This window comes from Artibeus jamaicensis, unplaced genomic scaffold (genome assembly GCF_021234435.1).
Source record: "Artibeus jamaicensis isolate MK-2021 breed Jamaican fruit bat unplaced genomic scaffold, CSHL_Jam_final contig_525, whole genome shotgun sequence".
NCBI lineage: Eukaryota > Metazoa > Chordata > Mammalia > Chiroptera > Phyllostomidae > Artibeus > Artibeus jamaicensis.
The window spans coordinates 14,696,164-14,722,393 of NW_026521874.1; the positions used below are offsets into that span (position 1 = coordinate 14,696,164).

At 42.4% G+C, this 26,230-nt stretch overlaps 1 protein-coding gene across 2 annotated transcripts in view; it reads right to left on the minus strand.

The window, feature by feature from the left end:
• The window catches only part of PITPNB (phosphatidylinositol transfer protein beta), a 69,988-nt gene that overhangs the window by 25,003 nt on the left and 18,755 nt on the right, over positions 1-26,230 (minus strand). For both annotated transcript variants that reach the window (XM_037153359.2, XM_037153361.2), the window contains exons 4-7: positions 21,174-21,265; positions 20,357-20,364; positions 19,762-19,836; positions 18,133-18,216 (exon numbers count right to left, since the gene is read on the minus strand). In XM_037153359.2, the coding sequence (XP_037009254.1) occupies positions 18,133-18,216; positions 19,762-19,836; positions 20,357-20,364; positions 21,174-21,265 (259 nt within the window). The remainder of the gene's footprint in view (positions 1-18,132; positions 18,217-19,761; positions 19,837-20,356; positions 20,365-21,173; positions 21,266-26,230) is intronic.

A 26,230-nucleotide genomic window follows, 5' to 3' on the forward strand; every position in this document is an offset into this window, starting at 1 on the left:
CAGCCAATAAAATATGCCTTAACTGAGAGACAAACCCTGATTTTGAATATGATAAAATGAGAGGAAAATCAAGGGAACAGGAATCTTAGAATGTATGAAATAGAGACTGCAGAACTACCTCTGTGCATTATAAATTTGCCCACGCCAAGAGAGAAAGAAAAAATTCACAACACAAAGTGTACATAGTTATCAGGAGGGCTAAAGGATGAAGATCACTGATGGAATACACTAAGGACACTACATAAACCAAGAAACAACTTGGTCTCAATTGTGGCCAGCGTAAATTATTCTCATATAAGGGCAAATTAATTAAGGGGGTGACTCATCCCAGGAAATGGACCTACGTATGATTATGGCACCAGTTAAGGTAAAAACACAAGTGGATGGATTACAGGAACTTCTCTGACAATACCCCTTCTCCTTTCTAAACCCAGCTCCATGTCAACTTCAGATTTTCAGTATCTACTTGACACAGATTAATTAACCAAAGACCATGGAATAGCGCTTTAAGACTTCTCCACTCTGGGACTTCTGGGCAAGATGGAGGTGTAGGTAGACGTGCTTCGCCTCCTCGCACAACCACAAAAAGAATCACAACTAAATCTCAAGACATAACACCCAGAACTGTCAGGAAATCAAACTGTATGGAAGTACAACCACCAAGGACTTCAAGAAGCCGCACTCATCCAGACAGGCAGGAGGGGGCGGAGACATGGGGAGGCGTGGCACGGACAGGTGGTCCCACATTCAAGTGTAGTGGATAAAAATCAGGCGGAATACCTTGGGAGCGAGTGACCCCAGTCCCAGGCCAGTTCCAGCACTGGGAAGATAAATCCCCATTTCTGGCTATAAAAACCAGTGGGGATTGGAATGGCAGAAGAAACTGTGGGGTTTTCAAGAAACTTTGCTTCAAGGACCCACACAGTCTTAAAACATAAGCAAGCCCACGCACTCTAGGACTTACCACCAGAGCTACCTGGAAGGGTGCCAGTCGCATATGGGGAATGAGTGAAGTGACTGGAAATGGGGCAAGTGCCCAGCAAACTCGTAGAAGCCAGGCAGCGGCACAGTGCCCTCTGAGCCTTCCTCCACACAGAGCCACGAAGTAGCAAAGCAGGATGCCCCACCCTGGGCATCACCGAAGGCTCTGCCCCACACAATTCTCTAAGAGAATCATAGGTATGGAGATCATTTGGAGGGTTATCAGCTGGGAGGGAGAAGGGGGCAAGGGGGGAAGCTGCAGTGATTAAAAAGCATAATTGGTAAGCACAGAATAGATAGAGGGGTGTTAAGAATGCTAAAGGAAATGGAGAAGCCAAAGAACTTATGTGCACGATCCAAGGACACGAAGTAAGGAGGGGAGGAATGCTGGAAGGAAGAGGGGTACTGGGCGGGGGGGACAAAGAGAGGAAAATTAGGACAACTGTAATAACAATCAATAGAGTATACCAGAAAAAAAAGAAAAGAAAAAGAAAAAACTGTAAATAGGCCCTGGCTGGGTAGCTCGGTTGGTCAGAGAGTCATCCCCACGTACCAAAGTTGCAGGTTCAATCCCCAGTCAGGGCACACGCAAGAATCAACCAATAAATGCACAAGCAAGTGGAACAACAAATTGATGTTTCTCTCTCTCTCAAACCAATAAATAAAATGTTTTTAAGGGAAAAAAAGACCCAATCTCTGCACTCTGGACCTAACACACTGTTCCACAAAGTACATGGCTGAAGTCTCAGCCTTCACTGTTAGTGCCACCTGTGCACTGGATGCCTTTCTGAACCACGGATTCACAGAACTGGGGAGCCGAACCAAACCCTGAAGGCCATCCAAGCCGCCTCATTTTACAGACAAGGATGCCACAGTCCAATGAGATGACAGGGTTCACCTAGGACCTCATCACAAGGCTTCTTGGCCTCTGTCCTGGGCTCATTCTGGTACACTACACAGCAGAGGGAGCAGAAGGGTGTTTATGTATACCAGAGAAGCAAAAACACATTCCGAAATCACCAAAAAGCAGCAGCATCAGACACCAAAGTGGATTTTACTATAAGAATTGAGTGTATGCATGTAAAATGTATAAAACATACATGTACACACAACTCTAAAGCTAATTCTTCTCCCCGCTCAGCTTTTTTTTCTCTTGAATATAAAGCAGCAAACATTAAAGATATACTGAAAATGTAACAAAACCCAATTATTAACAATAGCACCTTAATCCTGACATATGAGAATAATGCATCTTGTCGAAACCTAGGAATTTTAGGGCTTTTTTTTTTGTTAGTGTGAATGCGTAAATGTTTAATCAGTTGAATTAAGCAGCAAGATATTAAAAAGCAGGAAGCAGGTGTAGTTTTAACCTCAGTTTTGTATTTCTGTAACAACCATTTAATTGTTGAACAGTATCTTCTTTGCTGCTCTTTTATTGTTAGGTATCTAGTTTGGTCTCTCTGTATTTGAAAACTGGCCTATTTATATCCGTATCACAATGAACAAATATATTCCTTCATGTATGACAGTTTCAGCATACAGAATGCAACCTCAGCTACCAATTATAGCTGCAAATGAGCAGTAGTGTGGAATGAGACAGCCTGCTGGCTTTGTTAGTATTCTGTCTCCTCTGGGATCCCAAGGGGAAAGGGAGCCTCTGATGAAGAGAAGCCCTTGGCTCATGGTTTATTGTGCTTGCCACCAGCTGCAGACTTCTCATCTCATTAGTTCTTTTAGAATACTGTGGGTGAAGACAGCTGTAGCCTACTTGAGTCTTCAGCTCCTGGGTATTCTGAAGGCTGAATCTACTATGCATTTTCTGTAATCCTTGGGAACAAAAAAAAAGCAAATTCACTAGGCCCAGGAAATGTATTTGTAAAATGAGTTTTAAAATCATGTTTAAAAGTAGAAGAATCTTATTGCTAAGGTGCACTGTGTTTAAAGATTTTTATGATCGAATTTTAATTATCTGTATAATGCCCAGAGGCCTGGCCAGGATAAGAGCTTGGTAAAACCATCATTATCAAGTTAGGTGTGAGGTCCCCAGACACTGCTCACTCCACTAATACTAGTGCCTGAACAACAGAAAAACACAACGGTATCAGCATACGGAAGATCTGGATTAGTGTTAACATAACTTTATTTAATTGAAGACTCTCACTTAAGTAAGAAAAGAGGCAAGTGAAAGTCAAGACACCTTTTGGAGAACACATAAAATGTAATATGGTAAATAAATGAATTACTGAGTCCCCAAGCTGGAGTCACAGAATACATTCAATCAATTCTTATAAATACCTGTTCTCTGTCACTAGAATACAAAAGTTGTGTTGCCTCTTGGGTGTGCATCTGTTACTCACTACAGCTCTCAACAGAAACCAGATTTGTTTTGAAGACAAAGAATATCAGTTTTAAGAATCTTTAAGCATAGTGGCTTCCCCCCAAAACCAAGTGCAAAATTCAAGTACAACCTGCTGAAATACCCTAAATGTCCTTGAGCCTAGATTTAACTCATGATTATGAATGGGGGAAGTGAGTAAGAGGCTGGTAGGAGTGCCGTGACAGCTTTTGGAAAAACAAAAATGAACTCCAGACACCAGAAACCGCTTCAAGAACCATGCATGCATAGCTTCCCATAGGTGAGGCTAAATGTAAACTAAGGAAAAATGTCCCCAAACACAAGTGTTAGCAACTCCTGGACACCTGCTTATAAAGGAGCACCAGCACCACCCCCCACAAAAGTAGAAACGATTCTATAATGTGAACATAAAAACTCGAGAGAGATACTAGATCCTGCAACCTGCTGTAAAACACTTTCCTTCAGCACAACATGATTAATTGGATGTCTATCCAAATGGCTCGAAGATCATCACTAAGTTTAAAATGCACAGGGACTGCTAAGACCCTAAAAATAAGACCAGGATGGGGGAAAAAGATGAGTTAAATATGAAGGTAAGTATCAAATATCATTTTTCAGCACTGCCGTGCATTTTTCAGTACTGTGGCACTTAGAAAACAAGGGATTCCTGGATCCTATCACCACCGATCCCAGCGCCTAACTAACTGGAATTGACAAAATCAAGCCAGACTCCAGAGGGGAAGCCTGTTAGTAAAAATGTCTGCATTAAAATTTGCAGGTAACAGAGGTGTAAAGAGAAATAACATTTACTAACTTGTTTAAGAAACTCATCTGAACAGTTATTTTCAAATAAGCAGCTTTCATTTCTATTTTTAATTACATTTCCCCAATGACTCCTTACTGGTTCAGGTTCCCACTGAGTACCATTAATATAGTATAAGTAAATCTCATTAATTCAGGTCCTACCACCTTGGAATTCATAATAATTTGGACAGGGGCTGGACTGAAGTTTATCTTTGCATGATCTATGAAAAAAGGATTTGCTACACAAATTAATAGAGTAACAAGATCTCAGGAGGGCTGTTTAAACAGTTCAGAAGTGTTTTAGAGCAATTCAGAAGCATTCATTTGCATATAATTATTATGCTAATTACAAATCATTCTTATCTATTCATTAAAGCAGAGTCCCAAAGGACCACTAATTGTCAGTAACTTGTTGGCCTAGTTTCTGTTACTGAATGTACCTCAGAGGAACAAAACTGCATTAAAAATATTCTCTAATTCAGCCTTCTCATTAATCCTTATTGGCTTTCCACCAATGAATCCTAAAAGCTGAATTTTTAAACTTCATTGAGAACAGAGAAATACAATCAAATCTACACACCCAAACAGAACACTTTGTTGTAATCTTTCTCGCCTCACAGAGACCCTAAATAGAGACGGGGGGGGGGGTGGGGGGGTGGGAGTGGGGGTGTCGGATGGGGGTGAGCCTGGTGGACAGGGAAGAGGGGCAGAAGCTATCAACAGAGCTCTACACTAAAAGGAGGCCACGGTCCAGGGCACTGCTAGGCTGGAGCACAGCTAGGCCAATCCCCTCTTCCATTCTTTCTCATTTGATCCCTAGCACAGCCAACGACAGCTAACACTGTCATGTTTATCCAGGCAGACCTCCAAAGCCTTTGGAACGTTACGGATTAATAGAAAGAGAAAGAAATTGGGATTTCAGCTATGAAAAGAGGTTACAACCAGAAGTCTGACATGACAGACTCCACATTCCACAGCAAGGCAGGAAAACCAAACTGTTCTGCTCCAGAGGAGTGGGGGGCGGGGGGAGGTGAAGCAAAAAGGACCGAGTCCTCGGAGGATGGAAACAGGGTCCCCGGAGAGCCCAGACGGCAGCTACTCTTCGGGGGTGGGGTGGGCCACTGGTCTGGATAAGCCAGTGTTTCATGTACAAATATTCAATATATTTATTACTGTAATAATATATTTATTATTACCATGTTTATATATCATTTCAAAATGAACATAAATCTTGACACCAATAAAATGTTTTAATAATAGTAACAAGTCAATTTTGCTAATGGTGCTTGCTAAACATTATTTTATTTTTTTAAATATTTTATTTGTTTTAGAGAGAGGGGAAGGGAGGGAGAGAGGGAGAAACATTAATGTGTGGTTGCCTCTCGCTCGCCCCCTACTGGGGACCTGGCCTGCACCCAGGCATGTACCCTAACAGGGAATCGAACTGGTGACCCTTTGCTTCATAGTCCGGCGCTCAATCCACTGAGCGCTGACCATTATTTATTTTAAAATTAAACTGCATTATGTCTGAAATGTAAGTAATATGTTTAAGAAAATTTTATTTAACATAAAATGTCTTTATTTCCTTAAATAAAAGTAGACTGTTGAACACAGCACATCAAACTCCTTTAACTAAAATGAGGGGTGTGAGGGGGAAGGTCCTATTTAAAATTCACGGGTTGAGCCCACTCCAGTAAAATGTCCATGTTGGTTAAGGATCTGGCCTTCAGACAAAGAAGCTCCCAAGTCCCAGGACCCCATTTAACCCATAGAACTAATTAAACAAACAGGACATAATTGCAGGGAAAAGAAATAAACATATTTTTTAACAGCAAGAGCAAAATCCAGTGAGAATTATTCTTACTACTATTTTTGGAGAACTTCCTTCAGAAGGGCCAGTACTTAGATGCTGCTCTGTTGATACCCAGGCTACCCATAATACTTTACTGCAAAAAAAATAAGTGTTATAATTTACACTTTTATCATTGATAAGACTCAAGCCCCTAAAGGGATCTCAGCCCAGAGAGCCTTCCCTAGGAAAGAGTTTACATTGGTGAAAAGGGGCTTTTATAAGAAATACACTATACAAACTGTATTTGGAGCTGTTTATGTGAATTTCTTTAAATCATCTGCCATTAGCTGCTGACAAAAACATTTTCTAACTCTTACCAGTGAATTTACCCCAGCAAGGAACTGGAGCCATTTTACAAAATTACCCTACCAATTCCTCCGCCCTCGCTATTTTTTTACTTTAAAACATGTAAGAGATTAGAAATACACACTAAGTTAAGAATGGGTTTGGGGTTCTAGTGAAAAGGTGTTTTCTGCAAAACATGCTTGTACACACATACACACACACTTAAGAAAAATTTTAAAATCCTTGCTAAGAATTACGAAAGCATGAAATAAGCAATGCGTTACTATCCCCACAAGAGGGCACTGCCATCCAACTGTGTCTTCAAATACATGGGACATTCCATTCTCTAAATCCACTTACTGATGCAAATACTGCAATTGCTCCAAAAGTACTTGACCATGTAAGGCAGCAGAAGACAGTGGGAAACGTTTTTACATTTTTTAAATTAAGAACCATGCTAACATTTATTTATATCTTCTTTGAGGATGGGGAAAAACCTCTAACTACTACAAAGGATCTCAACCATGGTTAGCTTCACAGCATAGCAAAGGCAAGATGAGAAGAGCATTTGGCAAATGAGAATTTCTAAGGCAAAAACAAAGTCACTGCTACCTCAAAAGTTGTATTTCAGTTGCTTTGTTCCTGAGTTCAAGGAGGCTCCTATTACAAGTTAGGAGCTGGGTCACAATTCTCACACTTTAATAAAGAACTTTTGGGGCTCCCTCACACACACACACACACACACACACACACACACACACACACACACACACACGGGACAAGTTACAAACTGTTAAGATAGAAATGAATGTCTAGGTTCATTTTAATGGCAAAAGGAAGAGGTACTCTACTAGACTGAGTGCCTGCTCATGCCAAAAAGAACTTAAGAAGCATTTGGCAACCACAGGCTCTCCTCGGACTTGCTGGGTCTCAGCCACAGACTTAATAAACAAAAGCTCTTTTCAGGACTGAAGACCGGGTAGCCACAGCACAGCTCTGAGAAGCAGGAAGCCCTTCTTAGGAAGTAAGCAGCAGCAGCTGGAACAAAAGTAACATCTGAAATGCAGCAGCTTTCTGAGAGCTGTGAGAGGGAACCAGAGCCCCGGTCAGTGCTGACTGTTTAAGGTTATCACCGACTAAAGGTTAATTAGAAAGATCTATTAAGCTGACCCACTAAGCAAAGGTCATTTTCAAAGTTCAAATGCTGACAAATACAAACGATTTCACATAGTCTCATCTAGTATTTAATTTCCCAGCCAGATTTCATCATGTTTTTAATTTTCAGGACAAAAAACCCTAATCTTATAAAGATGATTTAGAGAGTATATTTAGAAAGCACATTTCTTTAAAATTAGAAGGTTTTTTTCTAAAGTTGGCGCAGTAAGCATATGTTGCCAAGACCATCTACTCGAATGTGTGACATCTGGGCACTGTCTACGAGTTTGATCAAAGGGAAAGACATGCCTGGATCCTTCCTCTAGCACAGAAAACGAGGACTGCTTAAGGTGTGACCAAAACTTGCACGCCTAAATAAATCAAACCAAGTGTCATCAGCTTTCCAAGGCTGACATTTGGGAAAAAGTTCTTTAAAGAGCAATAACTTTAAAACAATTCACGCTCACGGTTTAAAACAATTAAGAAGTGTCAGGCTGTTCAACACTCAAATAATGGAATGGCAGTTCAAAGTGAAAACACCTAAACGAATGAAAAAGAAGGACGTTTTACATGTTCCCTTTCTGAAAATCGGGTCCTGCTTATAACATTTCTGCTCCCAACTAAAATACGACATTGTTCTCTCTACCAAAACATGGCCACCCAACAAATGGATCATATCAAAGAACAAATGGTCATCGCTAGAAAGAAAAAGCAAGAAAGCACAAACTTTAAAAGCCAATCCATTTTCTTTGACATCACAATCCTTCAACTGGTGATTGCAGGACTTCTATAAGAGGCTCAGCTGCGCAGCTGAGCCAGCCCAACAATCCTATTACTGTCTTTTGATGTACAATTAAATTGGCAGGGGCTCTTCATTTAACAAAGTACAAAACTCCAAACCTCCCAGCTTAGTTAGCCTTTGAACCCAGGCTTTGGCTGCAGCCTGGAGCCCAGCACTGGTATTTATCTATCCATTGAGAAAGGAAAGCCCTTTGGTGGAGGGGCGCTCAGCACTGCCCCGCTACATAAGCAATGGCTGGAGAAAAGGAACACTACAGTCATTTAGAAACACTTTAACTGTTCACTGATTAAGCATCTTGCACTCTCTTCAGATAGATACAATTATCCCTTTATTTGGAAAAATAGTTACCATACCATCACAGAACAAATACCAAGTCCTAAGAAATGCTTCCTAAGTCAAGAAAATGTAGGAGTGGTGTTTGCTATGAGTACCCCACACCATGACAACTTGGGGCCTCCCATCCTTTTATCGTAACTGCACATATGCAAATTTCAAACTGCACCGGAGTTCAGCAGTTATGGGAGGAGGTGAGCAAAGGCCTCTGATGAAAGCTGCTCTTTAGGAAGACTACGAAAGATGTATGGAAGAGCAGGCAGCTGCTGGTTTTAACTGAATTAAGAATGAGTCCTGGATCCCCTTCCACTGGTTATGTGGCTCAGAAATCATTATGGCGCTCTCCTGGGCTCAAACTCCTTAGTAAAAGTAAAGTTGAAGTGAGTATTTGGGACCGTGGCCTCCAACTGAGGTAGGAGATAGAAAGGAGGAAACTCCAGAGGTGCCCCAGGGCTAAGATACAGGACTTGGATACAGGACAGAGACCCTGTTCCAAGACTGGTTGTTTCCACTTTCTGGAAAAGCAGGGAATCATGGTGAATCATGAATACACCTGCGCAGAAGATGCTACAGGACCCCTGCTTCATTATAGTAAATTAACATCGTGTGACCCCCTTCTCCAATGGCCAATCAAGAAAAATCATGGGAGACCACATGCACAGTAGTTTCAAAATAATACAACTATTTGTACATGAGTAATAAAAGCCCACCAAAACGAGCCAGGAAATATCCACCCTACAAGAACAGAATCCCTCCAGCCCCTGAGGTCAACCTCTGCTCGGAGCTGGCCCACTCCCATGTTCTGTGGAGTTTACTATTGCTTAATAAATCTGCTCTGCTTTCTTCTTTCTGCTATAAACTCCCTGTGCGTTCGATTCAGTTCTTTGTCCGCGATCACCAAGAACCTGGTTACCTGTGCCCACCTAGGACACAAGATTCCTTCTGCTCCCCAAATCCTAGGAGGACACCCCCTACACTCTTCACCACTGACAGTGCAACACAGCACGTCCCAAGTGAGTGTGCACAGGGATCGTCTGGAGAGTGAGTGGGAAGGGGGGACTGGGAGGGTTTGGGGGTGGTGTTGGTGAGAAAATGCACTTCTAACAAGCTGCCTATGGGCTGACCTTGCTTAAAAGGAAAGGGGCTCAAGCCTTTAGGCCTGAGTCCTTAGACACAATGCTCCCCAGAGGGCCTCGAGGGCCCTAAAAAGAATCTTAACTTCCAAGGACTAATGAGCAGATCCAGCCTAAAACAGGGACTCACACAGGTGCAGACCTTTGCCTCGTGGCCATGGTGGGGGCTGTTCTCTAAAGGGACCAAACACAGGTGGAGAGGCACGGTGAGCTGTGCTGAGTGGAGATGATTCCAGGTACTGGCAGACAGGATGAGACTAATCTCATCAGCCCTTCCTCTCACGGGGAGCGCTGGTCCCCCGGAGTACTAAGAAAAGAACTGTGCCTCATAAGTGGAGCCACACTTTGCTCTAGCAGCTCTGGCTGAAAAAGCTGCTCAGGACACTGTTCTGCTGGAAAGATGTGGCTCGAAGCAGTCCAGGGTCCAGCAGCAGTGACGACCCAAAGGCCACGGGCCAGGGAGGGCAGTCTGGCCATGTGGGGCAAGTGTCAGGGTGACTGCGGTGCCTGGAGCTCACAAGGTGAGACACCCTCCCTGCCACTCCCCCAGGGGGCTCTGTAAACAAAGGGAACAACAAGAAAGGATGGAGACTTGAGGTTAAACATGACATGGCAACTACACTCGAGAGCAGGTAAGAAAGAGGAATGCGGCGGTAACAACTGGGGCTGAAGAGGTTAAAAGGACAAAGAAGGAAGAGGTCTGAAGGACCAGCTTTCAGAGTCACCAGCATGAACAGGGCCCCTGGAGCTCTGCAGGGAAGTCCCCAGGAAGGACCCCGTCAATCCGCACATGCCCAGTGCATCCTTTCAGTGACCCGAAACAACACGGCACGTGAGTGTGTCCAGCTTTTGTCCCTTCCCTTTAGGAATACCTTTAGGAAAAAATCCATTCCCTCTTTAAACTTCCTGCATTTTATTATTAGGAAATATTTTAAATCTCAATCTCCCAAACAACTTAATACTTTTATATCATTGTTTGCTTATTAGTGACATTTAAAAAACAGACATTAAGCTAGATCAATTTTAAACATGTGGGCCTTACAAATTTGAATTAAACATTTCTGCTAAAAATAACCTTGGAAACTGTAAGGTCACACAGGACTATGGAGGAAGCATACACTATGAAGGGAGGCGGAAAGAATCCTTTCTGGTCACACATAAATACCTAAAAATGTGGTTCCAATTTCTCAAAAAAACAAAACAAAACAAGAAACCGCTCATTTTCTTCCAAATTACTTCCAAAAACGGAGGTCTCTGATGTTAATCACATGTACACTTCAGCTCACACTTTAAAGAGTCTTCCTCTCCTGGGAAGTGACTTCTGTATACAAATCACGGAAAGCTACTTAGACAAAGTGCTGGAGATGATTAAAAGGGGCCAGATTCAAATTTATACCTTTAAAAAGAGCAGCAGCAGATGGTAGCGGCCTCACTCGCCTGCATCCTGGAGACGAGGTAAAGATATGCACGCGCATCTCATGGGGACATTTGAAGAATTCATGGCTTTCTGTTGTCGCTATGTACCTATGACGACCTTAGAAATTAAAAAACCTTTGTGTTCTGGTGTTGTACGCTGGGTACCTTGACTCCTATTACAATTTGTTCTAAAGCACATTTTAATCTGACGGAAAGACAGATGCTCGTGGAGGAATGACAAAATGTTTAAACGGAAGCCCCATCATACGTACTTCACCACCTACAATGAGTAAAAAAAGGAGGACCTATAGTAGCGCTTTGTTCATTTACTGCTCCAACAACAAAAACTTCAATCCCTTCCCACTTTTTCCCTTTAACACCACAGAGAAAAAAATCTGCAAATTCTCCTTGATCCACCAAGACTTGAAAGGCTAGAAAGCTCACTCACTGCACATCACGTTCAATGTAGAGCACCTGGCTAGGTCCTGGCAACACAGAAAGGGTGAGTATAGTACGGCCGGGCCACCAAAGCGCACAAGCCTTTCCAGGAGCAGTATCTGGACTGCATTTGACATGGGGCGAGGGTGGGAGCGAGGGGGTGTGCCCTGCCAGACGGTGTGCTCACGGCGGCTTCGTGACAAGCAAAAGCAGCCCTACTTCTTAAAGAGCAGTAAGTACAATGCCTCTTTTCCCTGAAACAGGAAATATGTTTTGTTTGGTCGACAAAAGAAATTGGGAGGGGATATTTACGCAGAAATCCCAGACTGCCTAGCTTGTTTCATCGGAGCACTGGCGCATCTTCTAGAAAACTACACAGAGTAATGGCTACACAAACAGTCCAATGAGACTTTCTGTAAATCACCAACAAAACCCCTGAAGAACCTATATGTTTAAATGTGTGTGATTTCTGTGGCACATTGCTCGGGCCCACGCTGACAGATTTCTACAACACACCCTGTTCCTCGGGTTGCCATGACCATGCTTCCCTCCATCATGCAAATATGTCAAAGTGCCCGCCCACGCGTTCAGTTACACTGTGGGTCTGAGCACATCCCTCCTATGCATGGTGAAGTACAGTCCATACGCATGACGCCCCAAAAACAGCAAGTCTCTGACAGAGCCGTAGACAAGCTGTCTGACACCAGCAACCCGGCAGTGTTAAACCCTAGAAGTAATCAAGAGTCACTCTGAATTAAATGTTTGGGGTTATGTTGTATTAAAACCACCTGCAGTGACAGAAAACCCCCACCAGGTGGGGTTACAAGATTCGAGCATCACTTCCAACTTCTAGGTTTCTCGACCTCCTCCCAACTATCTCACCTTTGTCCTGATTCGGAAGGAATTTTGGTTACTGATCTTCTTAAAGTGACTAATTATCTATTTTTATTTCTTGTAAAGCAAGTAATAAGGAAAGAAGTTAAGACTTTTTAGGAAAATTAGCTCATTCAAGAAAAATCAGAGTTCATTACAAGCAAAATGAAAGTCAATGAACTAAGACCGAGACTAAAATCTGCAAGTTAAGGTGTCGCAGTCTGAACTTTGAGATTCACCACACCTTCAGAAGGTCTTCCCTACTGAAATTCCACCTTGTTTCATTCGGTTACACAGCTCCCAATTCTGGTGTCACTTGAATCCTTGAAGAGCGAATTCTGGGTACCAAATACTGACTGCCAGTATGGTGGACATACCTTAATACGAACCCTCCCACACCCCACAAGTCACATTCTTGCATCATTGCCTCCTCTGAGAACACGCAGAGTCTGTGACATGTTTCTAACCAACAGACATTGACAAAGATGATGGTTCTCATTCCTTCGATTAGGTTACATTACACAGCCACTAAATCTGGTAATTTTTCACATAGCACGAGAAAACCAAAACACTCAATCCACTACGCACACCTCAGCCAGACGCCAACTCTTCCACCTGCTCCCTGGCCATCTAGCTCCCCCTGGTTCACAAAGGAATCCCTGCTCCCACGGTCTTACATACACAGCATTCCTGACCATCTATATAGAAGTAAGTACATACAGATATTTTTCTCCCTTCCACAATACCACAAACATATTTTAAATACCCTTCTTCACCTTCTTCCCTCCACCTTATCTTGGAAAAGATTCCTTATCAGCACGAATAGAGCTCACTCCCTTTTCATGACTGCACTGACCTCTATCACAGGGGCTGTGTTTTCAATCAGTTTCCCATCGATGGAGAGACATTTAGCCTTCATACTGCTTCTAATCACACTAAAGAGGATCAATTTCTAGAAGTGAAATTTCTCTGGGCCCAAGGACACGCACATTTGCAACTCTGCTGCTCGAGCTGACTTACACTCCCTCAAGCAATGCATGCCACGTATGCAAGTGCCTGTTTCCTCACCCCTTGCCAATCCAGCTGTTACCAAATTGACTTTCAACTACTTGTATACAAATTCTTCATTCATACAGGTTAGTTTCATCATTACCATCAAGCGCATTGTTAAAAGGGATGGGGTTCCTGGATATAGAGAATAAGCAAGACACATGCATGAAATGAGCAAGAGCTGAAATTCAGCAGCGGAGAAGGGAAGACTCACTCTGACAAGGGTGAACTCTCCCTGGAGGAAGTGGAAACTGACCTAGGTTCTCCAGGACACACATGTGGACAGAGAGGAAGGAGTCCCAGAAGGAGGCCAGAACAAGCAGTCCACCAGCACAGAAAACCCCATAACCTGGTGAGCGGTGGACCAGTTTGAGAAGAGGAAGATGGTGCTCAAGTGGCAGCTCAGAGAGTAACAAAGCTGGGCCTTAATTCGGAAGGAATCAAGGGTCAGTAGAAAGAACACTGGATTGAGAGTTAGAATTTCCACTTTTGGCATTAGCTAAATCATCTTGAGAAAAACTAGTTTATCCGGATTTCAGTTTCCTCACTTGGAAAACAGAGAGGTTAGCCCTGAGGCCAAACTGTCTGTAGCTGCAGAACTGTGTGTTCAAAGTAAACCTTATGGTGAGGGCCACGCCGGAGAAGGGGACAGAGGGAACGCCTCAGCCCCGTGTTCCAGCTGCTCCATGCTGACAGCACGGGTAGGAGCCAAGGAACTTGGGATTATGCAAAGCACAGCGTGAGAGCAGGTCCCTTCAACTCTAAAAATTATTCCAATTTTCCCCTCAGTGGTGGATAACGACTTGCACCTTCACTTCTGCTGCACCTGCCTACGATTTATCTCAGGTGTTCTAGGACTTGGGAGACAGCAGTTAAAAGTACAATAATTCTTCCCTCTGGAGTTCAATGTCTATTTGGAAGGGGTAGAGAAAAAGCAACAAGTTTATGGGATGTCAGAGAATGAGCAAGAGGGGAATGTGCAGCAATAAGGGTGGGGGCGAACTGCTTCTGCCAACAAGCCCCGCTCATCCTCATGTCAGGGCTCTTCCATTCAGTCTTTTCAGATTTTTGTCCTCACAGAGAATTTGTTCTCTTATCTGAAATCCTGCAGCACTTTGGACCCCGCACAAGCCCCTGCCATTTGTTAACTGTTTCACTGCACCGGATTCGTGTCGCCCAGACCGTAAGCCTCTTGAGGGTGTTACATTAGTCTTGGGTGGCTCTGGCAGGGCCACACAGACAGCACAGACTTAGCATCCGCTCGGGACAGGCTGACTGCTCTGACAACACTGCCATTTCAGAATTTCAGCTATGACCTTAACACTTCCTTTCCCCAAGACCTTGGACTAGAAATTTCAAGAACATAAAAAGCAGAATTAAATGGACACATTAACTCAAGAGAAAACCAAACTGGATTTGGTAACAGTAAGGATGGCCAGGTGGCCCAGGTGTTTGCCACAGGAGCTGACCTAAGACAAACATGAACTAGACGAGGGGAGCAGATGGCGTGGAAGTGGAAGGGAGAGTGTCAGTGCAACCGTCTTGTGCAACAGAGTGAACACACGGGGCTGCGCAGAAAAAAAGGGCAGACCCGAGTCCCCAGCCCACCAAGTCTCTTGCCTACCTCCTTGCTGGAACAGATGCCGGGCCTACACCCTGCCCTGCCCTGCCGCCCCTCAACACGCGCCCCCCCCCCCCGCCATAGCTCAGTGCTCTGCTCCTCCTCCTCTACCCAGGCTTAAAAACTGTCAAGGGCACCCTCACCTCCCACCACACGGAGCTCCCCTCTCCTTTTATAGCAGAAAACGTGCATGTCAGGGTACTTATTTTACTATTTAAAAAATCTGAGAATTTCCTACGTGACATCAGTTGTACTTTTAGTACCACAGCTGAGAAAGCACAGAGACCAAAGCTACTGTGACACAAACGAGCAGCACTACTGGCAACAGTGGAAAGAAGGAGCCCAACTGTTCGTCAGTGGACGAGTGGGTACACAAAATGTGGTTCATCCATGCACTGAACTATTTTTTAATTCAGCCATAAGGAATGAAGTAATGACACATGAAACACGGATGAACTTTGAAAACATTATGCTAAAGTAAAAGAAAGCAAACAGAGGAAGCCACAGATTGTTATGATTCCATTTATGTGAAATATCCAGAATAGGTAAATCCAGAGACAGACAGCAGATGAGTGGCGGCCCACGGCTGGGGGAGAGGCCGGAGGGAGTAACCGTTTGGGGTCCAGAGTGTCCGTCTGGGATGATGAACTGCGTGGTCGGGACGGCTGCACAACACTGTGAATGCACAAAACGCCACAGAACCGTACATTCTAAAATGGTTAAAACTGAATTTTATGTTTTGTGTATTTTATCACAGTAAAACAAGGTAATGTGAATCCAAGGAACTTAAAAAAATTGTATCTTACTAATTTCTAAAATGAAACTTGGAAAACAGACACTATGGGCACTGAAAAACCAAACCACACACACACGTGAACACTTCTTCACCCCCCTAAACAACACCTGGTGTGAACAGATTCTCAGAACTCCTGCACAACTATAGCTAATAATACGACAATAATGGCAGACAATTACTAAACTAGGCACTCACGTTTAATCCTGTGAGATAATTAGCTTCATTTTACACAAGATAAAACAGGCACAGAGGCTAACGCACCTGCCCAAGACTGAAGAGCCACCCAGTGCAAAACCTCAGAATTTGAATCCGAAGCCAACTAGTTTCAGAATGTATGTTCCTAGTCGCAGCTCCATGGACCCACAATGCACACCCTCCTCACCCCGCCCAATCCATTCTCTCTCTCACCACCTACCTACCCCGAACATCACTCCACGGAGAAGCACCTGCTCGGCCGTGGCATTCACGGTGCCTTCCACCTGAAGCATCTACCTCCAGTCCTGTTGTCATGCGTCTGCCTCCAGCACTGCCCTCTCTCCTCTGCAGGTTCTGCTGTAGCGGAAGGAATGGGGCCGAGGGCTCCGGGGCTCTTCCCAACCCTCCTTTACTATTCTTACAACTTGCACTGGTGCCTGAGAACACGGACTGAGAGCCCGTTTTCACCTGAGAAGAACGAAGAACTACTTTTACGCTCCCCAGCACCACCAAACGTGCCCTGTGCACTGCTAGAGAACAAGATGGAATGCAAACAAGACTGAGCCACAAGATTGAACCATTTTGTTTGGCCAGCACACATTTTTTAAAACACTGACAATATAACTGGAATGACTTCCTCGGGCCACCCAGTCCCGGTGTGCCGTTCTGCAGCCTGGTGTTATCTTGTGACCTGCTGCTCCAGCCACGTAAGCTATCCTGACCTCGCCACTAACTGACTGACTCATTACTCACTCTCAATGATTTTGCTTCCTGTCACCACTCTTATTACACCTAAGTCACAGCAGGAGAAGATACGGAGAGACACAGAAGGGCAAAACAGACATTGTTTCCAACAGAATATACATTTTACGTCTGAGGATAAAGTCTTACACAATTTCAAAGGAAGGGGGCCCTAGCAGAACACGACCTAGCCTAGCAGAGGGTCATAGCTGGGAGTCCCAACAACCCCAGTGATTTCTGATAAAAGGTCAGGAGCCTTTGTTTCAAGGAGGTTTACATTTAAATTTCAACAGCAAAGTGAGATATTCAGTATTTGAATTATTTCTGTTTAGCTTGTAACAACATTTAGGTTCAGGAAGAAACACCGAAAATGAAATGGGAAGGTGTTTCTTAAAATGAAATGAAATGTTGACTGAACATGCTGTGCTGAGACAGAACAAGGGGTGTCACTCATTTAAAAGCTTTGGGTCTCTCTAGACCAGAAAGAAGAGGGTCACATGTTGTCTTTAACATGTGACGAGCCCACAGCTGTTCACTGCAAAACCAAAGCAGTACCCAGTCGGGGGTGTCCAACCTGTGCCCACGGGCCATGCGTGGCCCAGGATGGCTATGAATGCGGCCCGACACAAAATCTAACCTTTTTTTGCTCATCAGTATTCATTAGTATTTATGTATTTAACATGTGGCCCAAGACAAATCTTCCTGGGTGGCCCACAGATGCCAAAATGCTGGACAGCCCTGGAAGTAGCAAGTTAATATTTACAAACAGTGGCAAACAGAAGGGCCCTAATCTGGGACAGGCAGGTGGTAAAATAAATAAAGGTTGTCATACTCTTAAAAAACATTTTTTATTAAGTCAAAAGCCTAAAGTACAAACATTTACATCTAGTAAGAATGAAAACAGAAAGCTACAGAACTGTTAAACTGAGATGTTTTACCATCAACCATTTCCCACAAATGACAATTTTAGGCTACCTTAAGTTACTGAAAATTTGTGTGGAAAATTAAATTTCTGCTTTCTTAATCTTTTATAAAATACTGCTCACCCCCACCCATAAAGAAACCTCCACATACCTCAGGAACACTGACATTCTTACAGTGATCACTTGTGCAAAGGTGAAATCCACACAAAAGCAAACCACCCTCTCTCCAACCCTCTGGTCTTTCTGCTGCACAGCCCAGGACTAAGCTCTAGGTTCACTTCAGTGTTGAAAGGTAGGCCATACAAGAAAGAAAGAAAATAGTTCTTAGATGTACGAGGCAACAGGCGAAAATGTCACTGGGCAGTACATAGTACTTACTGATGGTTCAACTTGACTTTGATCTGCAATATCTATGTGGACAATTTCAACAGTTTTCCATGTATTTGGATCTAACCCATGTACCTATAAGTGACAAAGAGAAATGAACAACAGAAAGCATAGACTATTGCTAGGCAAAACTATTATAGTTACATATACAATCTTTATCTTATGTCTAGCAGAGTACACTATGAGGTATAAAAAAACCCAAATTGCTCTTTAATGAAATTAGACACTGAAGTCTCAAGGGATCTAGATATTTTTTATCCCTTAAAACCCCAAATAACAAGGAGGTAGGTTGGTGAGGATGCTGCCAAATTAACAGAAACCTGTTACAGAATTTTCTGGTAGGCCTTAGAGATGATCTCTTTAACAAACTGTACCTGACCCACATCTAACCCACATAATACATGACAAAGTCCTTGTAACCTCCGAATTCCAGACACACAAAATGACATTAATAAGACTTCGGAAGCTGCGCTGTGTGGTCTAAACCCTCTCCTGAACTTGATTATCCTAAAGCTGTTCAGTCTCAGCAGGATGTTAACTCCTCTACACTTCGTGTGGGTCAATCTTTTATTCCTGAAACTCTATCTATGAACCAATTAAGGATTGTTTAAAAACTGCCAGATATACCCATTTGAAAGCTAAAAGATACCAAGTCATCTCATTTAGACTCTAAATTTTAGAGTTATGATAAAAAAAAAAAAAAAACACCATGAAATGTCAAGTGATCACCTGGATTAAAAACTCAAGTCAAAATACTACCCATTATAATCCAAAAGTTCTATTAACTGACCCAATCATACTGTACATAAAAGCACAGTAAAAATGGATTTTTACTAAAATTAACACCAACTTCTTCTCCTATACAGCAAAGTAACCTAAGGTTAGAACAGTGGTTCTCAACTGCACACTAGAAAACAGACTGCTGGGTCCACCCCCAGAAGTTCTAAGTAGGGATGAGATGGGATCGGGGCCCGTGCTGTTGAGAACCACTGGTCCAAGGGCATCAACCTGTACCGGATGCCCTCCCAAGTTCCCCGACAGGCCTTACCAAAAGTTAACGATTACGCTGAGTCTTAACAGATTTTTTTTGAAATTTATTTGAGAGATTAATGTGCGCCAACTTGTAAAAATCAGGAACTTCTCAACATTTTTTTACATTACCCAATGTACCTTCTTCCTCATTTTGGCCATTTCTCTGACGTCAACCCACATCCCAGCAAAGTGGAATGAAGGTGAAAATTAGAGCAATCAATTTTGCTATGGACAGCAGCCCTGGCAAATTCAGAGAGATGAAAAGATCAAAAAAAAAAATCTAAGATTTAATGGCTAACATTGGCTTGGGGATTATCTGAGAGTTGTGTTTATCCCGTCTCAGACAACGACAGCTGCTGATAAAAACAGCGACCTCACCAGAGCCCACTCTCGCACCAAGGCGAGAGGAGTGATCAGGAAAGCCCAGGTGTTGCTGGCTGCTTGCTCGCCTCACTGCAATTGGACACACCCTTGGGCGGCCAGGTACTGGTCTAACACAGGTGGCCTCGTTCTGGTGATGACAAAATGGACTACAGCATTCTCATTTGTAGGGGCTTCTTCACCGAAAGCCCAAAGGTGAAAACTTACATTTTCTAATGTTCCCAAGTCTGGTTTGTGCCATGTTTCAATTTTAATGAAGAAATCATCTTTCATATATTCATTCTGCAGAAAACACAACGGTAAAATGACAGTGATCTTTCAGCAGTGCTTTGGGGCTCCTGTCTACGGGAGCCTTCCCCAGCACAGACATCCATGCCTTTAACTCGACAGGCCTGATCTTCAGATGACGAAGGATCCTTAGCTACCTATTTTTATAGACTTGTCAGCCATATATAGCTACCAAATGCTACATGCTTTTAAATAATTCAAACAGCCCTACTTGTTATGCAGCATATGGGGCTAATATTAAAGAAGCTGTGAGGGTTAGTAAGCAAATCTGGCATTCAAAGGAAGTAGCAGAAGCAAAATACAGTCAAGAGGGAGATTTTGAGACAAGGCTGGAGCAAGCCCACTAACCCTGGGAACATGTGGTGGAGTGCAGGCTGCTGGAAGAGGCACAGAGAGGGAGCCATGCAGTGGTGAGCAGTTTTAATAAAAAAAGCAAGGACTGGTTGGAAATAATTACTATATAAAGCAAAGTTTAAAGGTGAAGAGTATGTGGTACAAAAACAGTTTTACTCACCGTTACAACTGAGACATAACGGACAGGTAGGCAATAAGGGGGGAAAATTTCAGAATATTAATTGGAGTCAATACAATCTGTCACCGTATTTAATGTCATAAGATTAAACTACCAGAAAACAGTTCATTGGCTAGTTTACATCTGCAAAGCACAATTTCTACACAAGTCACACTGTAGGATACTTTAGATTATGGAGTCAGCAACCTAGTTTTAAAGCAATGCTAAAAGGAATAATGAATGACACAAGAGCAAAAACTTCACTGATAATAGTAATCTAATAGACAACATAAAACTGTTTCAGAAGGCTGCTATATCCCTCCTCTATAACCTGGCAACATGAGTAAATTACTATTAAAAGTACACCAGAAGACACTTCTGAGTGTGGATAACCTTTCTTTAAGGTTTCTGCACAGCATACTCAGAGATACTACAGTTGGTTCCACACTACCACAATAAAATGAGTACTGTAAGAAAGTGAGTCATAATCTTTTTGCTGGTGGAGGCTCTTGCCTTCGCTTTATAAAAAAGACAACGTCTGCGAAGTGCAATAAAGTGAAGCGCAATAAAACAAGGTATGCTGCCTCTTAATCCGTTCATTTGCTCACCCCCCGGAGCCTGTGCAGTGAGCAATAACCTCAACATGCTCTCACCTGGGAGTGAACCCATGCCCCCCACAAAGGTCTGGGCAGGGTGAGGCAGGGAGGAACCCAATGCAATCTCTCCTCTGCCACAGTCAGTGCAGTGCTACCCGAGAACCCACAAAAGGGCTTGCTCGGTGTCCCCCTTCTCACAGGGGACTGCTGGGGACCAGGCTTACTTGTTCTACAGTAGGGATATGCGTTCCAGGCTTTCTCGTGAAATACCAAGGAGCCCTCAGGAGCAATCATCCTCACGAATGCAGGAACTTTGCTGTGAGGAGAGAAATATTGGGTATATTTTCAACAGCACCATCACTTCTTTTTCGGCATCTCTCACACTGCTTCAAAGAGTACTGTAGTCAAAGGCGCTATGTTCTAAGCCTCGTGTACCACTCATCAGATTGTTGACAGTTTCATCCTCATTCCCAAAGTAACCAAGCAGAAAATGAATGTAAAAACAACAAAATAGTTATGGTGTGTTTACCCATATACAGCATTTTTTAAAAAGGAGAAGCAATTCTTTCTTATGGGCTTCTGATCTTCCTCCCTAATGTGAAACCTAAGAGTTAACTGCAGCCATTTGACCTCCACATAACACAACACAGAAGTTCTCTTGTGCAGGGAAGACAACACTATGCTGTTTCTTAATGCAAAAAGGACAGAAGTCCCAGAATCAGACTATTCCTGAAAGTCTTTTCAAACATTTTACAGAATAAACATAAAGAAAAGTGACCAGAAAGGAGACATTAAGACATATCCACGTATAAAATTTTGTAGGCTTTGGAGATGTCACTTGCTATCTCAAGGACCCTAAGATAATCAGGACAAATCCGAACAGATAAAACAGACAAAGGATATCCAGACACAGAGAAAATAAAAACACAACTGGTTAACAAACAAGTGGACACATCAATCTTAATGATCTTCAAAAAATGCATATGAAGTGACGTGACCATTGTAAACCATCATTCATTTATCCTGTAAAAGCAGTTTTACATGTACGGGCTTTTCACACAGATTGGATTCAAGTCACAAAGTCACCACTTGGAAGATGTGTGACCTTGGGCGTATTACCTGGCTTTCTGAACCTGTGTTGACTAGAGTCTGTATGACTTACTCTGCAGGGTTACTGACAGGACTCAATCAAACAGCATCTTGTGATGTGTTTAGTATACTGCACAGTTCAATGAGCGCTCAATAAACAGTAGTTACGGCTTTTTAATCATAAGCTGACAGGGAGCTGGTACTTTCACGTGCCTTCCTTCACTTAAATCCTCTAATAAAACACTGTGAGGAGAGCATTCATACAACCAGCATTTAAGAGGCTACATAACTATGAGTCAAAACGACATCCTTCAACTACAAGCCCTATCACATATTTTTTTTCCACATCGGAGCTGCTTCTCTGAGAACTTTCAAGCACAACTTAATTTCCTAAACTAAGAGAAGGAACAAACCAAGGAAATGCAGGATCCAGGAAGGACCGCTGGCCCCATGACAAGAACAGTTGACCAGAGAGAGGTACAGAATGGCACACGGCCCAGAGAGCTGTGAGGTTACGAGGAGGTAACGCAAACAGCCCTTTGCTGTCTCTCCAGAACAGAGAAGCGGGTCCATGACTGGAGCCTCCACCACTGTGGCAAATTAAATCACCAGAAGAGCTGAAGCACTACTATTACACAGGGCAGTACAAGTGTGAGCCCAAAGGCATAAAGAGATTTACCAGTGCCTTTACACCCTTCAAAGATAATAATGAAGAAGGGCTAATTCTGAGCACTTATTCTTTTCAAATCTTCGGAAGATTCATGCAAAGGGGTATAACTTCAGAAAAATGAAGCCAGGATAAACTGCCAATAATATCACATTAAAAGTCAAATGATACCCAGCAGTTCAAATTATTTTCCCATTATCAGAGATCCCTTTAAATGGAGGAGAGGTCTAATCAGAGTATAATGTAATGCATATGGGTAATTTTTTTTAATACAAGTTACACGATCACCAAGTCTCTGAGAATATCTATCATTTGTTCATTTGATTAACTTAGAAAAAGACAGGTAAAAGACTAGCTGTATCCTAGCTCAGAAACACATTTTAACACTGTCCTATTTATTTCTAGGGTGCCCAATATTCTGAAAACCTTATTATTTATCAGAAGTTCTAAAATTTGCTGATCCAAACAGAAAAAAACAGCCAGTGGGTCCTGAAAGCCCCCAACAGCCGAATATGCAAGAAAGCTTCACTGTGTCTCCACTTTGCTCCCACACTGCCCATTATCTCACCTCCAGGATGCTTTTTCCATGATGTGAGTTCTACTAACTCCTTTTAAGTTTTGACTTTGCGCAGCCAAACCTTTGAGCCAATGTTGTTTCAAATTTACTACTTTTTTTTTTTACATTTAACATGGGAACGTCAACAAATACACCTCTCTCTCAATGCATCTAAATAACTGACTAAACTTGGGGAAAATAAAAATGGAGTAAATAAAATTAAATTTCAATTCTATTTTACAGGAGAGAAATTTTCATTAATCGTTAAGTTTAATACAGTCCTAACAAGGCAATTCAAGCATGCCACATACATACAGAACCGAGAACACAGCACACGCCACATTCTGCCACATACCACGTGCTGCCACATATAGTGCGTACACACGCTCTTGTGTGTATTATACACAGGACTGCCATGCCCACCATCACACCCATGGTGTGTAACCATTACGCCCATGCACAATGTGCACCCTTTTTTCCCCCTCAAAACTTTAGGCAAAAAAGTGCACGCTGTCCACGACAAAATATGGTGCGTTGTTTTTTTACCTCCGTATCACTTAGGAAGTCACTTTGGTAAAATGAAAGGAATTCTGTTTTAGAAGCTCGGAAAGTAACAGAAAAGAGACATGTTAACGGAGTTAACAAAATGGTGTTAGATTTTAAAAACAAATCAGGAAGGACATTCTTCCTCTTGTTCTTCCAAACTATTCATGAAATGTTCTCTCATAATAAACCAAGAGTGATAAAAGTATTTTTCCTCAATGTAAACTTCACCTAAATTTCAGCTGTTAGAAGTCAGTCATAACATAACGCCCAAGAGTACACAAAGGTTCTTTGCCAATACAAGCCTTCCCCCAACTGAAGGTTATTTAATACTATTTACCTTCAGAGTAAAATTCAACTGAAGTGTCTTATCAATTGTCTTGAGAAGAGACAATACCAAGCTCTAAGCTCAGTAATGCAAATGGTTGCGGACCTGCTTTTGGTGAGACTGTTCTGTCACAGTTGCACCAGAAAACAAGGGGCTAATAAGGCTTAAAAAATACACACAATAAATGACCATAATGTACACTAAACTCCTGATCTAGAAGCATTCTTATTAAAAAAAAAAAAAAAATCCTGTTCCGAAGATAATACCTCGGCAAATCATTTCAAACTGTACTTTTCCCATAAAATTTTCTCATCAATTTGTAAACACAATGAATAAAACTGTTCAAAGATCCACTCTCCCATCCTCCTCCATACAATTGTGGAGAAACATCAAAATGTAGAAAAACATGGGGAAGAATCTGAAGACCAAATTAATTGGCCATAAATAAAGCAAATAACCTGCCATTTCATAGTCAACTGAAATATAACTTAAATCCACTGGACGCTTCATTCATCCCCCCAAGCACTTACAGAGTGTACACCGTGCCAGGAGATGAGTGAATAATGGCGTGCAAACAGGGATAATCCCCACCCAGAGCGAGTCTTCCAGTGAGGAAAGCAGAAAATGCAGCAGAGCATTACCAATAAAGCAGAGAATTACCTCTCCTGAAATGCAGTGGAGTTAAGGAACAGGGCCCTGGGCAGTGAACACCTGGGGCAAGGGTGCGCACGAAGGCCTCCCTGAAAAGTGGTTGGCCCGACTGTGAGGAGGGCCAACAATGTGCAGACATGGGGTGAGAGTCCTAAAAGAGCACAAGACTTGGCCTGCTTTGGGCCCCTTACAGGCCTCCAGCATCACTAGACTGCAGACACAAGCTGAGGATGGAGAGGTGGGCAGGGGGCAGCCAGATTACAGGGGCCTCTCTTACAGGGCAGGGTTTGCGTTTTATTCATTTTATGATGGGAGGCTACTGAAGGCTTTAAGAAGGGGAATGACATAACCTGATTTAAGTTTTAAAATCATTCTGGCTTGGTGTGGAAGATTCATGGGAGTGAGCAAGAATAGATGGTAGCAAAAAGTAACTGAAAATGGATTAAAGATCTAAATGTAAAAGCTAAAACTATCTCTTAGAAGAAATACAGATTAAATCTATGTGACTTTGGATCGGACAGTGAAGATATGACACCAAAAGCGTAAATAAAAAACAGGTAAATTGGACTTCACCAAAATTATGAACTTTTTAAGCTTCAAATGATACTGTCAAGAAAGTGAAACAACTCACAGAATGAGCAAATAATTTTGCAAATCATATATCTGATAGGAAACTAGTATCCAGAATATAAAAAGAACTCTTACAACAAGACAACCTAATTAAAAATGGGTAAAAGATCCAAACGGGTATTTCTCCAAAGATCTACAAACGACCAATATATACATAAAAAGACGCTCAACATCAACCAACAGTGAAATACAAATCAAAGCCACAGAAAGATACCACTTCACACTCATGATGATGGCTACTATTAAAACAAAAAAACCAAAGACTTGAAAATAACAAGTATTGGCAAGGATGCAGAATCTTTACACCCTGCTGGTGGGAATGTAAAGTGTTGCAGTCATTTTGGAAAACAATCTGGCAGTTCTTCAAATCTGGTGATTCTGAATGTAGGTGTGTGTATGTACATATATGTATATGTATACACATAAAAAACCAAGAGACACGAAACACACACATAGAAACTTGTACAAAAAATGTTCATAGGTGCATTATTTATAATAGTTATAAGAATGGATGGCAAGAGATCAGTCTGTAGGCAACTGGAGAAGTTCAAGAGAGACAGATAAGGGTACCCTGCTTTAATGATAGCTATGTAGATGGAAGAAGGAAGAAATGGAGAGATAAGAAGAAAAAACTATAAAATAACTTAATTGCCTGATTTGCAGGGAAGAAATAAAATAACCAGACACAAACTGGCTAACTTCTGGGCGATGTTAGTTTCAGAAAATTACAAAAAGTAAAAAGAGAAAAGCATGTTTTTCACATGACAAAAAGATCAATGAGGAATGAAATTACAGTTGACCCTTAAACAATGCAGGT